Source organism: Lineus longissimus, chromosome 7, assembly GCF_910592395.1.
Source record: "Lineus longissimus chromosome 7, tnLinLong1.2, whole genome shotgun sequence".
NCBI lineage: Eukaryota > Metazoa > Nemertea > Pilidiophora > Heteronemertea > Lineidae > Lineus > Lineus longissimus.
In genome coordinates this window covers 1-18,322 of record NC_088314.1, presented here as the reverse complement: position 1 = coordinate 18,322, position 18,322 = coordinate 1, and the positions used below count along the sequence as shown (strand labels likewise).

General features: G+C 46.3%; 1 protein-coding gene across 5 annotated transcripts in view; it reads left to right on the top strand.

The window, feature by feature from the left end:
• LOC135491504 (uncharacterized) overlaps positions 1 to 13,324 on the top strand; it is a 30,563-nt gene extending 17,239 nt beyond the window's left edge. Inside the window, exons 1-10 of one of the 5 annotated variants that reach the window (XM_064777413.1) lie at positions 6,427 to 6,500; positions 7,048 to 7,109; positions 7,332 to 7,747; positions 8,294 to 8,438; positions 8,513 to 8,648; positions 9,052 to 9,171; positions 9,533 to 9,725; positions 10,046 to 10,152; positions 10,440 to 10,884; positions 11,584 to 13,324. In XM_064777413.1, coding sequence (XP_064633483.1) covers positions 7,686 to 7,747; positions 8,294 to 8,438; positions 8,513 to 8,632 — 327 coding nt within the window. In that variant the 5' untranslated portion in view covers positions 6,427 to 6,500; positions 7,048 to 7,109; positions 7,332 to 7,685 and the 3' untranslated portion in view covers positions 8,633 to 8,648; positions 9,052 to 9,171; positions 9,533 to 9,725; ... (1 more) ...; positions 10,440 to 10,884; positions 11,584 to 13,324. Of the gene's footprint in view, positions 1 to 6,426; positions 6,501 to 7,047; positions 7,110 to 7,331; positions 7,748 to 8,293; positions 8,439 to 8,512; positions 8,649 to 9,051; positions 9,264 to 9,532; positions 9,726 to 10,045; positions 10,153 to 10,439; positions 10,885 to 11,583 lie in introns of those variants that run through there. The other 4 variants (XM_064777415.1, XM_064777414.1, XM_064777410.1 and 1 more) reach the window with 4 other exon arrangements.
• The last annotated feature ends 4,998 nt before the right edge of the window (positions 13,325 to 18,322 follow it).

Sequence of the window (18,322 nt, the reverse complement as noted above, 5' to 3'; positions counted from 1 at the left end):
GGATAGAATGGAAACTTCCTTCATTACATGCGAGCGCAAATGCCAAGTGCTCGAATAGGCCAGGGTCTGGTGCTTTTTTACCCTCTTCGATAATAGAGTTCAATGAGGGTGTATACGCACCCTCAGTGACCACTATCATCTCGAGGGAGTATTGGGAGCAACAAGCATTTCTCCGCCACGGCCACGAAATCCGAGGTGGAATCCTCTGCCATCGGATCGAAACACCCCAAAAACTCCCAACACAGAAAAAGGAGAAAGAAAAGATTCCTCCTAAGAAGAAAGAAACAAGATATCTACAAAGCACGTTTAATTCACAAAAACTTGTCAATTGACATTCACAACATACATTTCAATCTATACACTGCGAAGGATTTTACCGTGCATTGTAAATACTGACCTAGAGAGCCGTATATACAGTAGTTGGTACCATATGGCAGAGTATTTTAGCTAGCGGGTGATAAATATCTGCGAATGACTTTTAGGACGATGAGCCTGAATACGTATACGCAACCATAAGGTAATTTACAGATGCATGAGAATCTGAATGAAAACGATGCAAATTTTGACGAGGGACACTGGACCGAGCTGTCTTTATTGAAGGGCTAATAATAGCCGTCTAAATTATGGCCGAAGGAAGATTATCAAAAACAGAGTATTTCTGATACGTAGCCTCAATTCTATTTGACATAGCTGTTGACGCGGCTAGCCGAGTGGCAGTGACCGAGGCTTGCTTCAGGGAATCTTGTCTACTGTAATATTTGTAGGAATCGTTCGTAAACCAACCAATGTGCTTCATTGCATCTGTCGACTCGGAAATGTTGTGACCGCACAACCAGCTCTTACTCCATGCGGGGTTTCTCATAAATACCTAGAGTTGTGAGGTAGGTTATGAAACGAGAATGCATTGTAGAGTAGGTTACGGGGCTATCAAGCACCTTCGAGGACGAAAAGGCCACTCTGAATAAATAACCACAAGATAGATCTATACTGTGATCCTTGGCCCAATGGGTATATTCGGCAAAAGCAAAAACTGGGCATATAATCTTTTCTTCACACACACTTAATACAAATGTGTTACACTTCCCATCTTTGCCACCTCTAATTGATTTTGTTAACACACGAGATACAACCAAACCAGAATTGTCGGGTAACAAGCGCACAGATGGACTTGGTAACCGCGCCAAATCCGACACTCTGTCTCCCGCAAAAAAATGGATTTTCAGAAATGCTTGATCTCTGAGCAGAACAAATTGCTGTGATAACGACAAATCTGGCCTTGTGAGTTGATTTCCAATATAATTTGCTACCCTCCGGAGCTTCGAAAGAAACACAGGCTTCGCTTGCTTTGGCAATATCTGAGCCCTGGCCTGTTCTGAGATTTGCTTGATGTAGGTTTTAATTTCAGGTGATTTTGCTGGATTACCTCGCTTCAAGATATTATCCCACGACTTACCACGTCCGCTTTGCTCAAAGATCGAAGCCATTTTCTGCAAAAGGTTAGAGACGGTGCCAGAAGCCAACCTAATGGGGCAGTTACATTGCATTTTACTTTTGTCACCCAGGAAGGGGCATGATATGTCATGTACCTTGGTTTTACCATCTTTATCTTTCCACACAAAAAATCGCTTAATATCTTGAACACCACAAGTAACTAGAGTAGGCGCTGATGGCAAAGAAGCGAGAAAAATCTCTAGCGCTCGCTGAATTGTACCTGCCCTTTTTGAAGCTTCTGAATTCTCCGAGAGTTTATCAAGCATCTGTAGGCGCGCGTCTATTTCTGATAAGGAAGGGAGAGCCTTACCACCGCAAATACTTGTATTCTGTAAGAGATTTAACAATCCTAATTACCTAATCAAAGGATAACCTGTACACATACAGAGGCCATTGCAAACCGAAGGGGTCGTCTATAAAACCAACTTTAGACGGCACTCTTACTACATTTTTATCTTCCAAATGGCCCAAAGAGAAACCGTCAATAGAGTATTGCTTCAACAGGGGAAAAGAGATAGCATGCTCTTGCGACATAACTACTACCATCGTGCATAAATGCACCTTCTGCTGTCGGAGCAACGATACTACCGGAAGAACTAATGATTGCGGAGGGAAAACGTACGGGTTTGCCTCCAAAGCAATGTCTTGGGCAAAGACATTAATCCCCGCAGATTTTGGTGACGGACAAGGAGTAAAATGCTTTAAAGAGCTACCGCAGGATGCGCGCATGGCATTCGAATCTAGGGCCATGAGGTCCACCGAATGCGGGCCAAATTTTCCCTCTACTTGCGCCCAAGCCCATTCTGACAACATTACGTCATTTGGATCAATTGACCTAGATGGCTTATCTGCAGGGTTTTGGGCAGAAGGGATATAAGAGAGCTTGAGACAAATGTTGGACTGAAAGACGAACTGAAATATTTGCTTTATGATATCATTTAGGTTCGATGATTTAGAACCCTGGTTAGCCCACGCGCAGACTAAAGCCATGCTATCTGTGAGAACATCAATTCTGTGATCTTTGACAGACGGGCCTTAAGCCTGCAAGGAATGGAGGAGAGCACCCGCCTCCTTTAAGTGAATCGGGCGACGATCATTTGAGTCCCAGAAATCAGACGTAGAGATACCTTTGGCGTCACCCTGAGTAACTACAGCCGCGTATTTATAAAGGGAGGCATCCGTCGCAATCACTATTTGTTTATGAAACTCCGGGCGCCAGGGATGACAACCATTCCAATCATCCAAAAAACGCCAATGGAGGATCTCAGTTTTCAATTTTCCAGACATTGAAACCGGCTTACTATTCCTCAATGCGCGCGAGATAGCCGAGTTCACTTCCCTTGTATACAAACTTGCCGCCGGAACTGCTATCAGCATAGAGATGCATTTTCCCGCAAGACGTTGCAAAGTTTTGGCATCTACTTCTTTAGAGGCGAGGATTTGCTCACGAAGATCAATAAACTTTCTTTTCTGGTCTTCCGGCAAAATGTACGCCATTCTAATTGAATCAACTATAAAGCCTAGATGCCTAAGAAAGGTTGCCATGACAACATTTATTTTGCCGAGTGCAAATGTATAGCCAAGCCTAGTGAGGAGTTGTAGCAAGGCATACCTGAAGTTTTCAATAGGAATAGAATGCTTAGACGAGGCAGCAATTGATTCTGCCGCCCAACGGTCGTCAATATACAACGTATTCTTTATCCCAAAATGCCTCAAATAATGAGTCGCAACTATTCCAATAGACTGGTATACATACGCGGATTCCTTCCATCCAAAAGGAAGCGTGGTCGGAACCATTAGGTACCCCGCAAACTGGATTCCAAAATATGTTCTGCTTCCAGCAGTAAGAAAGACGTGATCATAACCAGATTTTTCATCTGTGGAGATCATCTTTGCCCCCTGGTCTACAAGCCTGAAAACATGGTTTAAAGTTTCCAGACTGAAAGAACAACTTTTCATCCATAAATTTAGGAAACGATCGTCATGACATAGGCGAGGCTTTGTTGGCTCTACCGTAAGAGGCATAATGATGCTTGGAAGCTGAACGTCCCCCACTTTACCAAGAAGCTGCAGAGAACCATTTTCTAATCTACGTGTTAATTCCTTTGATATGAACTCTCCAAACTTTGCACAACTCTTTGAATTTTTAAAGTAACGAGAGGGAGGCTTTTCAGAATGAAAATGCTCCCCTTTAAAGCTTCCGTTGAATGGCACCCAAAAATCGTCAATGTCCACACCATGTTCTATCCATTTTCTAACTTTCCCAACAGCGGGAACAGTCGGTTCTACAATCGAAATGATTTCATCCCATTCAACCATAAAATTATGCAACTGACCAGGTACGAAAAAATCCGGGTTTCTCAACGGCAAGGCAGCTATATCATAGGATTCATCGCGTAGCATAATATCTTCAAATCGCGGGCAATTGTTGCGGGCCGGGAATTGAGCCTCTTGTCCCTCTACCGTCGTCCAAACTGGGGTTCGTGTATGGGAAGATATGGAAAGGGGATCAAACTCCAGCTCATATTCCCAATCTGGGATAGCAAACCCCAAAATGGCCTGCAAAATGATATAAGCTCAACTTTAGGATTTAGAAGGACAAAAGGCTCAACTCCCGACCCACGTGAAACCGAGGTTCCACTAGGACAGTTTATCCCGGGTCAAGAGAAAGAGCCTAGTTATTACCCAAATGCTTAGCGGCCTTCATTTTATCGCAATCTCTAATGAAATGGTCATTTGAATTGCAGAAAAAGCATGCCATAGCGCCTCGACCTCCATACCCCCCCACCACGACCTCTTGAGCGCCTTGCGTTTGAATATGAACCTCTGCCATAAGCACCTCTGTAAGAGTTACCCCCAAAAAGGGGGCCAAGGGCTTGGGAAATTGAGGCCAATGCCGATAGCTCCGGGTATAAATTTGTAAGCGGAGAAGGTGCAGAAACTCTAGGAGGGGGGGATGGAGACCCCTAGGCTTTGGCGGCGAAACGGCCGCGGTTTGCTTCAAACATTTACGTAAGGCTTCACCTCCGCCAACAACGGTGAGCGCTAACTTAGCCAAATCTACTCTGCCTTGGTTTCTTTTTGCCTGACGGTATAGATCGTCGAAAATTGGCGCATCTTTGTCATTAACCGAGTTTGCCTCAGAGCTAACTCATCAAGATACAAAAGAATCAAACTCTCATTGGGCTCGTCCTGAGAGGCCAGCAAACGCACCTTTTCCCTCGCCCTTGCTACTTCCGATCGGTTTTCAATTCTAGGCTTCTTGGGAGGTTGCGGACAAGCTGGGGCGCTTGCAGCACTCTTCTACTGAAGTACCTCCGGTTTCTGAAAAAAGGAAAAGACTACTATTGAAACCCTTTTACACAAAGCTTGACCGAAACGAGAAAACTATCTTATACACTTTAAGCAAACCATGCTGGAATCAAGACGTAGATACAACCCAAAATATGCAAATGAAGTTTTCTCTTAGGAAACTGCAATTTTACTAGGGTGAGAAATGCAAGAGACACTTTCATGTTAGCACGAAGACTCCAATAGGTATAAAAACTTCAACTTCATATTACGAACGAATAGATATTACGTTAAAAATAGCATTTACCTTTAAAACCTGAGCAGAAGGCTGACCGAACTCGTTTGCCACAATAATTGTATAATGCAGAAGTAGGTATAATGCAGAAGTAGGCATAATGCTTCGAAGTCGGCTTCCCAACTCACGAGTTGAGTATTGACCCTGAATCCTCTCCCGTTATTGTCTTGAACTCCCTTGCTATCTCCGACGGGGAAAGCGCAGACAACGGCTCACCAGCGACGTGGGCGAACTCTTTTGGCGGGCATGCCGGATCCACTACCGCGAACTTTTTGATGAGGGGAGCAAGTTTCTCCCCACCAAGGAGTGCTTTCTTTTCAACACCGTCGGCTGCACCATCTAAAAGATAGAAACATATAAACATAAATAAATGTATGGCAGACAACAGCTTGCAACAATTCTGCAACGCTGCGCACAGGCACCGCTTTCTACCCCCCGACGTAAATTTCCAGAGACTTCACTCAACGCATACATCAAAACGCCACTAACCCAAACCAGCATGTTGCCCCAGCCCGAAGGCTCGCAAGGCTATTGCCCCAGCCCGAAGGCTCGCAAGGCTATTGCCCCAGCCCGTAGGCTCGCAAGGCTATTGCCCCAGCCCGAAGGCTCGCAAGGCTATTGCCCCAGCCCGAAGGCTCGCAAGGCTGGCCCCAGCTCAAGGCTCGCAAGGCTACACACTGCCCCAGCACAAAGGCTCGCATGGCAGAAAGACACAGAGACATTCAAATATACATGCCACGAAAATACGAATAACAGCGGGAAAGACGAGAAAATATACAAATGGACAAATTGGACAACAAGAACCGACATAGGCATCGCCGACTAGACTAGAAACGAAATGCACAGGAAGATTGCACAGCGCCTGCCTAAAGAATATAGGCCAAAAAGGGGTAGCCCGCTCAAACACCGAGCCTGCAGAAATCGGAATAATAGAGAATACGATAGTCTTACCATGAATTGAAGGGGAACGACCAAGCGCAATGAGGCGCAAATGCCAAGTGCTCGAATAGGCCAGGGTCTGGTGCTTTTATACCCTCTTCGATAATAGAGTTCAATGAGGGTGTTGACAGAATCGGCTGTAGATAGTGTATTATAACATCCACATGTCATGCTTCCTTACCACATGAAACCTACTAAAGCTTGGTGCCAACCTGACTATGACCAGATCAGCAGTACAAAATATACAAATTATGCTATGATCCACTCGTATAAGGCTGGCACAACAAATGCAGTGACCATGACGAGCACGGCATGAAAGCACTAGAACGATTCTATTATTTAATATAATGACGTAAGTCGTTCAACTGATGTTACCAACGCTCCCAATAAAAACTGCGCATTCAAGACTCGTGGAGCTTCAAGATCAGACGCGACGAGCACAAGCCACGCCACGTTTTCTAAGCACAGGCCACGCCACGCAATGGTAAGACAGATTCGGTCTTGGGCATAACTCTGGCATATCCCAACCTCCACTTCTGTAAATGAGCACACATCCAATTCCGAATTCCGATTTCCAAGAAATTTGCCGTTTTCCTCAACAACCAAGAAGCCAATGACGGCTGCGCACTGAATCATTCCTGTCCAGTCCTCGCCACATGCGAACTCCTGCTTCATTTCAGTATGCCAAGCAGTTTTTGAATTTCGTCTTACTCCAAAGATTTATCCCCCCCCCTTCAATTCAAAATATTTCCCCTCATTTGGCTGCAGAAAAGACTTCGTGGCCGAACTCCACGTGTCCTTTTGTTCGTGAGGTTTAGACAGTTTCGGTTGGTTTTGGATCTCATTAGTGAGGTTCCGCAACACTCCCGAATGACGACGAGGTATTCTTTGTTTTCGTGACGAATTCTTTTATGATTTTGTTCGAATTCGTCAAGAACACCTCAAAATTCGCACCGTAAGCTTCTGGGCCTTTCACTCGGAACAAGTTTCTAGAGCTCGTGTTACCGTTACTATCACTTTTATCATTGCAGATGCCCCAAGCCAAGTTCTCCAATGCAACCGACCATGAATGATGTCTATCGCGAGGTGAAGGGTATGTATAGAGTGATATGTATGTGTGATTAGCTGGGGGAGAGTGTTTGGGGGGCGTGGGATGTGGGAGGTTGTCGAGGGGATGAGTATGGGTGCGGGTATGTGCCCGTGTGTGTGTGCGTGCGTGTGTGTGTGTGTTTGGTTGATCTATGTCCTGTATTTTTTTGCGTTTTCTGTGTCTTTTGCATTAGTTGTGATGTTGACTCTCCAATTCCATTTACAGAAGGTCCATTCCGCGGACTCCGTATGGAAGGCGTGTGCCAAGCAGCCGGCCGACGACGTGGCGGAGTCCAAAGCACGGTACGCTTTGTGTCTCTTGTCGGGCGCCCCTAGGGGACCCTGTCGTTCGGTTCTACGACTGAGGGGGTTCAGCATGAGGGCGTGTCGTCTTCGTTCATTTTGCCATTTCAACGCGAAAAAGAGAGGTTTTTATATTAAATAGGCCTTCCCTCTCTTACGCTGTTGAAGGGCTTAAGAAAGTTGACGATATGGTGCGGGATGGAGTCCGGGACGGGCTCCGGACTCGCCTTTGCCGTTAATCAGACGGCTCGCACTTAACTTGATGGGTTAACCCTCTATGCTCTCCGGCGGCAGTCGTAGAAGATCAGGCACTGAAGTAGATGATATTACAACAAACAGGTGAGATTCACATTTTGTTAAGTCATTGATGTTTGCGCAATTTTAGCTCTTTGACCGATTCTCCACCGAGATGATTGAAACATCCAGAAAAAAATTTGAAAGATTATACGAGATCCTACTCCAGTTAGATCGTTACATTTCCCGCACTGTTTGAGACTTGTTTATGATTGGGATAATCGTCTTACTTCCCAGCCTCCAGCAACAACCCATGCAAAGTGAGCAACGTAATCTCACGTCATACCTTCAACAGCCATTATGTGCATTGCGCATGACGTCATCACAATTATTACACTACCTGGTCACAACATAGTGATCTTCACCTTGTGACACCTAGACGCAAGGACCCAACGCGACGCGTAGCGGCAAAATTGGCATCATGCCTAGTCTCTCAAAGGCAGCACAGTTCGCAATAGCAGACGTCACTACAGTATAGTACCCCCTCACACTCAGAAACCACCAAAGCCCACCCCTTCCTGCTACCTTAATACTTCTGGTTTATTCAATACATGTAAGATCTTTTCCCACTGAATCCGTTTCCATTTACAGCATCGACGGAAAGACCACCTCCGAATGGAAGGAAGAGGGTCGGTGCGATGGGGCATGCTTGAAGAGGGCTGAAGATGCACGATCGTGGCGTGACAGACGTCTGGGGATGGATTCGGACGCGAGCAAGATGTGTGCCGCATTTAGGGTAACTTCATTTCATTATTTTTGAACCCAATTTTAAAAATTATGAGCGATTTAAATCGTTAAGATTCTTTTCAGGAAGAGCATCCGGGAGACCAGTGCGAAGCAAGATCCATCTTGCAGAGCCAAGAACACCGCAGAGAGCCCAGCGTGACGCAGACCCCACTATACAGAGGTTTGAACATGATCCCAGTTTGAACACGACAAGGACTTGGTGAGTAGATAGAGGCGAATTTAGCTCTCATCACAGTGAGCATACACGGGCAAAAATATATATATAGATTCTATATAGATTTTGTGTTTACCATTTCTATATAGCTTTACAGATTCTTTATAGAAATTTCTGCCTGTGTAGCTGTAGGTGCTTGAAGGAGTAGGCTGACATGACCTTGACCAGGGAAGCAAAATGGTACCATTTAGAACCGTTCATTTTGGATTGATCCCTTAGGACCATTTTATTGGATGCCAGATATTCGAGTGATCGACTGAGCCCTTCAATTGGTTGGCCGCCATTTCCCGTAATTTGAAAGCGCATCCACTATACCATACTATGCAGCACAGCTTGTTTACAAATTGTCTTGACGTCTTCAAATATCTGCCGTGACTTTGACTTTCAGGACAACAGCCGTGCCTGGCCACCTGACACGATCCTGCCAAGGGAAGCGGTTGTGCCGTTATCTTTTGATCGATTCCAAACGGCCAGACAGCCGATGGAGAATACTGCAGTGTTACTTCAGGTAAGCGGCCAGACAGCCGATGGAGAATGCTGCAGTGTTACTTCAGGTAAGCGGCCAGACAGCCGATGGAGAATGCTGCAGTGTTACTTCAGGTAAGCAGTAGAACCTATTTATTTGTTCTTGACTCTTGAAAATCAAAGATTGATCTGCTCACAGAGTAATCAGCTCCTTGAAAAGTTTCATTTGAAAATAATGAGAATGCTCTAAACATGCAAACTGTAGCAAGCGACGTCGGGACGAAGGCTGAAGAGCCCTCACCATGAAACCGCAGTTGTATGGAATGGTAAAATACAACGAAAGACGTGCAACAAAGGGTTTCAGTGGGGGAAACTTAGGAAAACGTGTCAAATTTTTTTTTCAGTATTCCCAAAAGATGGGTAACACCAGAAAAAGGGAACCACTCGGCTCGAACTGCTGGAAATGACACAGAAGTGAAAGTCCTTGTCCGGAGCCGGCATCACCACATCCAGGTCACAGGATATTCATCACCACGACCAGGGCGTAGCTCCAACTGCTGGAAATGACACTCTCAAGGATGTGCATTGTAACTGGAGGTAAGGATCACTACGTACATGTACATGTTTCAAGTCAATACCACCTATATTACAACAGTGGGGCGATTGTCTGACTCTATATACGCTCTAAACTCGGCAGATATATAACATAACGTCTGGACAAAAGCTGATAACTTGCAAATTAAAGGGGTTATTTAAAGACACCTCCGTCCACCCATTTAAGAAAATGGAAATTGCAGCCAGGTTCAACAGAAAAGATGATAAGTTGTTAAGATGGGCTTCTTTGCCAATGACGATGTTCATTTTGAAGACACTTCTCGCACTGTATGAAGATTTGTAATGGTTTGATACTTTTGTAGGTTGCAGAGAGTTTGCACCACCACACCCAGTCCTGGATGGAAACAGAATTTATGATCTAATCAAATGGAAGACCGCAATTGTCCTGAGATGACGAGGTTAAGTAGAAGTGAGTTAGCCTTTAGGGCTGAGTGTAAGAGCCTAAAACGGCCAGCTGACATGACCTTCCAAAGGAAAGCAAAATTTGTGCCATTCGAGCCTCCGATTGATCACCTCTACATCCACCCAGTAGATGAACACCATACTCTGAGTAATGTTGCAGTATGTTATAACAACAAAGATATCAAATACATTTCCAACTTAAAAAATTCTAAAGGTTAGTTATGGAGTGTCTGCAAGAAGCACTTGAATACGCCGACCAATTTCATCTGATTGGCAATGTACTTCTATTTTCAGTTGTCCACAGACGTGCACGGATAATGAAAGTCTTGTACATCCAGGGGACGGAAGAGGTATACCGGTGCTCAGTACGCATACCAATCCTGGAACAGACTCTCTCGATAACACACGTGTTTATATGCACAGACGTTTTCATCGCGTATCGTATTCTTAAACGCAAACACAATTCTTAGTTCAGATTGAATCGCAAACGAAGGATTCGCGAAAGCCACGGACCATCGCTAGACTATTTTATTTTCTTCGCTCAGATCGAACTGTTGAAAATGTGGATTATATTTATGTACTTCATTTGAACCACAAACGAAGGATTTGGACAAGATGCGTACCTCTAACCCCTTCATTTGACGAGACGTGATACCAATCCCACAAGCACTGGATGACGGCATCCTTCAGGAATCTCTTTACGACTGATGCCATGTGACGACGGGGGCACATCTTGAGGGTAATGCAAACAGATATACACTATCTCCGGAACTATAACACCAGATAACTCCACTCTGAACCAGACTTCCAATAACGACCTGACCAGCCTAGGCCTGGACCTCAAGTTTTGCTATTTGACCAGGTGTGACTGATATGCCTTTCTCGGCATTTGCTAGGGTCATCAATATTCACCATTAAGGTGGGCCTAGTGACTTCTCATTGTCTGGTGTTATAGTTCCGGATCCGAAGATAAGAGTATTTCGATATTATCAGAACATGCCTATTTGGGTGAATACCACATATCGTGTAATCTCCAGCCTTCCAGAAAGCTAGCAACACCAACAACTGAGCTTCTGATCGTGAAATGTGAATTCTAGCATTACAAGTCTAGCTGAGACAGCTGTGAATCATTCGATAAACGTACAATTGCAACAAGGCTCACATGGACGATTTCATGAGTAAACAGCACGCTGATTACACACAGAACAAATCAGTAGTTAAACGAAATGTATTATTCATGCGAAACCTCAAAGTCTAGTCTAACTTTGTATCAATCGTATAAAGCATGACCAAGAACGTGCATAAGCAAAATTTTCGCCAATTTTTGTGCAAGCCATTTTCAGGCTTACTTTGCGTGATTCTCTCTGAAATGGTCTGTGGGCATTGAGCTTTTCATCTATTGCACTGTCTGTGATACATAATGTGTTTTTCTTTTCAGCAAGATGACACAATGGATGTGGAACCCTCGGCCCCTGAACGATTGTCGCTATGGGAGTCATTAGCAACAGACTTTCTCTGGTGTAGTATTGTACATTCGCTACCTGTAGGCCTCTGCAGAAGGATACGTTGTATTTTATCGAAATATCTGATTGAAAGGTGGTTTCATCCCAAATCTTAATATCATCCGATGGCAAAAAGCCTACTTCCATTTTGTGGCCGTGACAAAATGTCGGAACACACTTGGAACGTCTTTAAAAGACTTTCCATCAGTCATCGTCGGTCACTCCTCCTAGATGATTGTTGATTAAGAACCAGAACCAGATCCAAATATGTCAAGGTTCTGATGTACCAGGTCAAAATTTACTATCGAGCTGTTAAAAGTTACTTCATTTTTCTCCAAAATCACCAAATTGATCAGATATTTCAATTTTCCCATCGAATGAGACATGGGGTCCACGTGATTCTGGTTGGTTCGACCCCAGCCAACCAGAACATGTGTTGTCTTTGATGGAACCGTAGGCCTTATGAACTTTCTCGATCCATTCAGTACCACGAACACCTGCGTTTATTCCAATCAACTTCAGAGACCTGATAGTGCCGGTCTCCATTTGGGACAGATATGAAATTGGCAAACTCTAGCCTCCATTTTATACAAGTATCTTAAATTTCCTTAAACACGGTAATTATCCGGGTGCCTTTCATTCTTGGTTTCATCAATGATATGATAACCAAAGGTTACCCCCAAGACCAAACCAAATGCAAAAGAATCGGGCAAATTCATTTCCAAATTTTGAGATTTCGTTGAAATATTTTGTTGATTGAAATTTTTCCAAAATATTCCAAATTGATGTTGGTTCCTGACCTTGCGGTCAAGTGGAAGAGGAGCTCAGTCTTTTCATGATAATTAGTCCAGAAAGATTCAAACAAGATAACAACTGCCCCATCAAGAAGTTTCCTGTGGTACAGAATGGGTCGAGCAAGCTGTCGCTAACATCAACGTCAATGTCTGACGTTTTATGTATTAATTTGTTATGTTTGTATAATGATACAATATGTGAAATTTACATATAAAAGCCATAATACATGTAAAGGTGAATTCAAAAAGTTACTTCTATTGTTAAACTCGTCCAAAGCAACCGCTTTTGTCATGCAAATGAGAAGACTAATCTGAACGCCTGATCTAGAGGGCCCCTTTTGTCATGCAAATGAGATCACAGCACGGTCCTGTTGAACATGACGAAATTGGTTCTTTTGTTATTTAAATAACCCACTAACCGATGTCGTGCTTTTTCGGATCAATGAGGTCAAGGTTCGTGACCTGAATACACCACAGTAGTTCACCTTGCTTGCATTTACAATGGTTGTCGCTGCATGCGACTCAATTTATGTTTTTTTTCTGATCAAAAACTATATAGATATTCTAGTGGAAAATGGTTTCCCAAACAAAATGAACATAAACATAAGGGGCCAAATTTACAAAGGGTGTTTAGCTTAAAACAGCGTTTAATGTCTGAATAGACAGAGTCCGGGCCTTGCAGGGTTTCTTCATGAAAACCGCATTAGGCCCTGAAACTGATTATGTAGAATTTACTCTTAAACACCCTTCGTAAATTCGGCCCAACATGTTTTCAACCGGACTGTGCAAGACGGCATGTATAACAATGTGTCCCAAAAGTGTTACATGTATCAATGGCTCTTTGCATTATTTTAGAAATTTTGAATTTCACACTATTTATTGAGTTGTTCCTCGGAGTTGTCTTTTGTCTCTATCAAACTGGCTTTGCCGGCAAGTTCCTCGTAAAGCGATCGTTCCAAACCAGTTTAGGACATCACACCGACTTGATGCCTCATCCTGAACGATGGAAGAAAATGGTCACAACCAGTCTAGGACATCACACCGACTTGATGCCCCCACCAGAACGATGGAAGACAATTGTCACAACCAGTCTAGGACATCACACCGACTTGATGTCTCATCCTGAACGATGGAAGACCATGGTCACAACCAGTCTAGGACATCACACCGACTTGATGTCTCATCCTGAACGATGGAAGACAGCTGTCACAATCAGTTCAGGACATCACACCGACATGATGTCTCCACCTGAACGATGGGAGACAATGGTCACAACCAGTCTAGGACATCACACGACTTGATGTCTCTACCTGAACGATCAACCAGTCTAGGACATCACACCGACTTGATGTCTCATCCTGAATGATGGGAGACAATGGTCACAACCAGTCTAGGACCTCACACCGACTTGATGCCTCCACCTGAACGATGGAAGACAATGGTCCCAACAAGTCTGGGACATCACATCGACTTGTTGTCTCCGCCTGAACGATGGAAGACAATGGTCACAACCAATCTAGGACATTACATCGACTTGTTGTCTCCGCCTGAACGATGGAAGACAATGGTCACAACCAGTCTAGGACATTACACCGACTTGATGTCTACGCCTGAACGATGGAAGACAATGGTCACAACCAGTCTAGGACATTACACCGACTAACCCTGAAGCCACTAACCCTGAAGCCACTAACCCTGAAGCCACTAACCCTGAAGCCACTAACCCTGAAGCCACTAACCCTGAAGCCACTAACCCTGAAGCCACTAACCCTGAAGCCACTAACCCTGAAGCCAACTAACCCTGAAGCCAACTAACCTCAAGGCCACTAGCCCCAAGGCCACTAGCCCCAAGGCCACTAGCCCCAACGCCACTAACCCCAACGCCACTAGACCTAAGGCCACTAGCCCTAAGGCCACTAACACACACTAACAGTTGCCCTAGGGTTAGTTGCCCTAGGGTTAGTTGCCCTAGGGTTAGTTGCCCTAGGGTTAGTTGCCCTAGGGTTAGTTGCCCTAGGGTTAGTTGCCCTAGGGTTAGTTGCCCTAGGGTTAGTTGCCCTAGGGTTAGTTGCCCTAGGGTTAGTTGCCCTAGGGTTAGTTGCCCTAGGGTTAGTTGCCCTAGGGTTAGTTGCCCTAGGGTTAGTTGCCCTAGGGTTAGTTGCCCTAGGGTTAGTTGCCCTAGGGTTAGTTGCCCTAGGGTTAGTTGCCCTAGGGTTAGTTGCCCTAGGGTTAGTTGCCCTAGGGTTAGTTGCCCTAGGGTTAGTTGCCCTAGGGTTAGTTGCCCTAGGGTTAGTTGCCCTAGGGTTAGTTGCCCTAGGGTTAGTTGCCCTAGGGTTAGTTGCCCTAGGGTTAGTTGCCCTAGGGTTAGTTGCCCTAGGGTTAGTTGCCCTAGGGTTAGTTGCCCTAGGGTTAGTTGCCCTAGGGTTAGTTGCCCTAGGGTTAGTTGCCCTAGGGTTAGTTGCCCTAGGGTTAGTTGCCCTAGGGTTAGTTGCCCTAGGGTTAGTTGCCCTAGGGTTAGTTGCCCTAGGGTTAGTTGCCCTAGGGTTAGTTGCCCTAGGGTTAGTTGCCCTAGGGTTAGTTGCCCTAGGGTTAGTTGCCCTAGGGTTAGTTGCCCTAGGGTTAGTTGCCCTAGGGTTAGTTGCCCTAGGGTTAGTTGCCCTAGGGTTAGTTGCCCTAGGGTTAGTTGCCCTAGGGTTAGTTGCCCTAGGGTTAGTTGCCCTAGGGTTAGTTGCCCTAGGGTTAGTTGCCCTAGGGTTAGTTGCCCTAGGGTTAGTTGCCCTAGGGTTAGTTGCCCTAGGGTTAGTTGCCCTAGGGTTAGTTGCCCTAGGGTTAGTTGCCCTAGGGTTAGTTGCCCTAGGGTTAGTTGCCCTAGGGTTAGTTGCCCTAGGGTTAGTTGCCCTAGGGTTAGTTGCCCTAGGGTTAGTTGCCCTAGGGTTAGTTGCCCTAGGGTTAGTTGCCCTAGGGTTAGTTGCCCTAGGGTTAGTTGCCCTAGGGTTAGTTGCCCTAGGGTTAGTTGCCCTAGGGTTAGTTGCCCTAGGGTTAGTTGCCCTAGGGTTAGTTGCCCTAGGGTTAGTTGCCCTAGGGTTAGTTGCCCTAGGGTTAGTTGCCCTAGGGTTAGTTGCCCTAGGGTTAGTTGCCCTAGGGTTAGTTGCCCTAGGGTTAGTTGCCCTAGGGTTAGTTGCCCTAGGGTTAGTTGCCCTAGGGTTAGTTGCCCTAGGGTTAGTTGCCCTAGGGTTAGTTGCCCTAGGGTTAGTTGCCCTAGGGTTAGTTGCCCTAGGGTTAGTTGCCCTAGGGTTAGTTGCCCTAGGGTTAGTTGCCCTAGGGTTAGTTGCCCTAGGGTTAGTTGCCCTAGGGTTAGTTGCCCTAGGGTTAGTTGCCCTAGGGTTAGTTGCCCTAGGGTTAGTTGCCCTAGGGTTAGTTGCCCTAGGGTTAGTTGCCCTAGGGTTAGTTGCCCTAGGGTTAGTTGCCCTAGGGTTAGTTGCCCTAGGGTTAGTTGCCCTAGGGTTAGTTGCCCTAGGGTTAGTTGCCCTAGGGTTAGTTGCCCTAGGGTTAGTTGCCCTAGGGTTAGTTGCCCTAGGGTTAGTTGCCCTAGGGTTAGTTGCCCTAGGGTTAGTTGCCCTAGGGTTAGTTGCCCTAGGGTTAGTTGCCCTAGGGTTAGTTGCCCTAGGGTTAGTTGCCCTAGGGTTAGTTGCCCTAGGGTTAGTTGCCCTAGGGTTAGTTGCCCTAGGGTTAGTTGCCCTAGGGTTAGTTGCCCTAGGGTTAGTTGCCCTAGGGTTAGTTGCCCTAGGGTTAGTTGCCCTAGGGTTAGTTGCCCTAGGGTTAGTTGCCCTAGGGTTAGTTGCCCTAGGGTTAGTTGCCCTAGGGTTAGTTGCCCTAGGGTTAGTTGCCCTAGGGTTAGTTGCCCTAGGGTTAGTTGCCCTAGGGTTAGTTGCCCTAGGGTTAGTTGCCCTAGGGTTAGTTGCCCTAGGGTTAGTTGCCCTAGGGTTAGTTGCCCTAGGGTTAGTTGCCCTAGGGTTAGTTGCCCTAGGGTTAGTTGCCCTAGGGTTAGTTGCCCTAGGGTTAGTTGCCCTAGGGTTAGTTGCCCTAGGGTTAGTTGCCCTAGGGTTAGTTGCCCTAGGGTTAGTTGCCCTAGGGTTAGTTGCCCTAGGGTTAGTTGCCCTAGGGTTAGTTGCCCTAGGGTTAGTTGCCCTAGGGTTAGTTGCCCTAGGGTTAGTTGCCCTAGGGTTAGTTGCCCTAGGGTTAGTTGCCCTAGGGTTAGTGTGCCCTAGGGTTAGTTGCCCTAGGGTTAGTTGCCCTAGGGTTAGTTGCCCTAGGGTTAGTTGCCCTAGGGTTAGTTGCCCTAGGGTTAGTTGCCCTAGGGTTAGTTGCCCTAGGGTTAGTTGCCCTAGGGTTAGTTGCCCTAGGGTTAGTTGCCCTAGGGTTAGTTGCCCTAGGGTTAGTTGCCCTAGGGTTAGTTGCCCTAGGGTTAGTTGCCCTAGGGTTAGTTGCCCTAGGGTTAGTTGCCCTAGGGTTAGTTGCCCTAGGGTTAGTTGCCCTAGGGTTAGTTGCCCTAGGGTTAGTTGCCCTAGGGTTAGTTGCCCTAGGGTTAGTTGCCCTAGGGTTAGTTGCCCTAGGGTTAGTTGCCCTAGGGTTAGTTGCCCTAGGGTTAGTTGCCCTAGGGTTAGTTGCCCTAGGGTTAGTTGCCCTAGGGTTAGTTGCCCTAGGGTTAGTTGCCCTAGGGTTAGTTGCCCTAGGGTTAGTTGCCCTAGGGTTAGTTGCCCTAGGGTTAGTTGCCCTAGGGTTAGTTGCCCTAGGGTTAGTTGCCCTAGGGTTAGTTGCCCTAGGGTTAGTTGCCCTAGGGTTAGTTGCCCTAGGGTTAGTTGCCCTAGGGTTAGTTGCCCTAGGGTTAGTTGCCCTAGGGTTAGTTGCCCTAGGGTTAGTTGCCCTAGGGTTAGTTGCCCTAGGGTTAGTTGCCCTAGGGTTAGTTGCCCTAGGGTTAGTTGCCCTAGGGTTAGTTGCCCTAGGGTTAGTTGCCCTAGGGTTAGTTGCCCTAGGGTTAGTTGCCCTAGGGTTAGTTGCCCTAGGGTTAGTTGCCCTAGGGTTAGTTGCCCTAGGGTTAGTTGCCCTAGGGTTAGTTGCCCTAGGGTTAGTTGCCCTAGGGTTAGTTGCCCTAGGGTTAGTTGCCCTAGGGTTAGTTGCCCTAGGGTTAGTTGCCCTAGGGTTAGTTGCCCTAGGGTTAGTTGCCCTAGGGTTAGTTGCCCTAGGGTTAGTTGCCCTAGGGTTAGTTGCCCTAGGGTTAGTTGCCCTAGGGTTAGTTGCCCTAGGGTTAGTTGCCCTAGGGTTAGTTGCCCTAGGGTTAGTTGCCCTAGGGTTAGTTGCCCTAGGGTTAGTTGCCCTAGGGTTAGTTGCCCTAGGGTTAGTTGCCCTAGGGTTAGTTGCCCTAGGGTTAGTTGCCCTAGGGTTAGTTGCCCTAGGGTTAGTTGCCCTAGGGTTAGTTGCCCTAGGGTTAGTTGCCCTAGGGTTAGTTGCCCTAGGGTTAGTTGCCCTAGGGTTAGTTGCCCTAGGGTTAGTTGCCCTAGGGTTAGTTGCCCTAGGGTTAGTTGCCCTAGGGTTAGTTGCCCTAGGGTTAGTTGCCCTAGGGTTAGTTGCCCTAGGGTTAGTTGCCCTAGGGTTAGTTGCCCTAGGGTTAGTTGCCCTAGGGTTAGTTGCCCTAGGGTTAGTTGCCCTAGGGTTAGTTGCCCTAGGGTTAGTTGCCCTAGGGTTAGTTGCCCTAGGGTTAGTTGCCCTAGGGTTAGTTGCCCTAGGGTTAGTTGCCCTAGGGTTAGTTGCCCTAGGGTTAGTTGCCCTAGGGTTAGTTGCCCTAGGGTTAGTTGCCCTAGGGTTAGTTGCCCTAGGGTTAGTT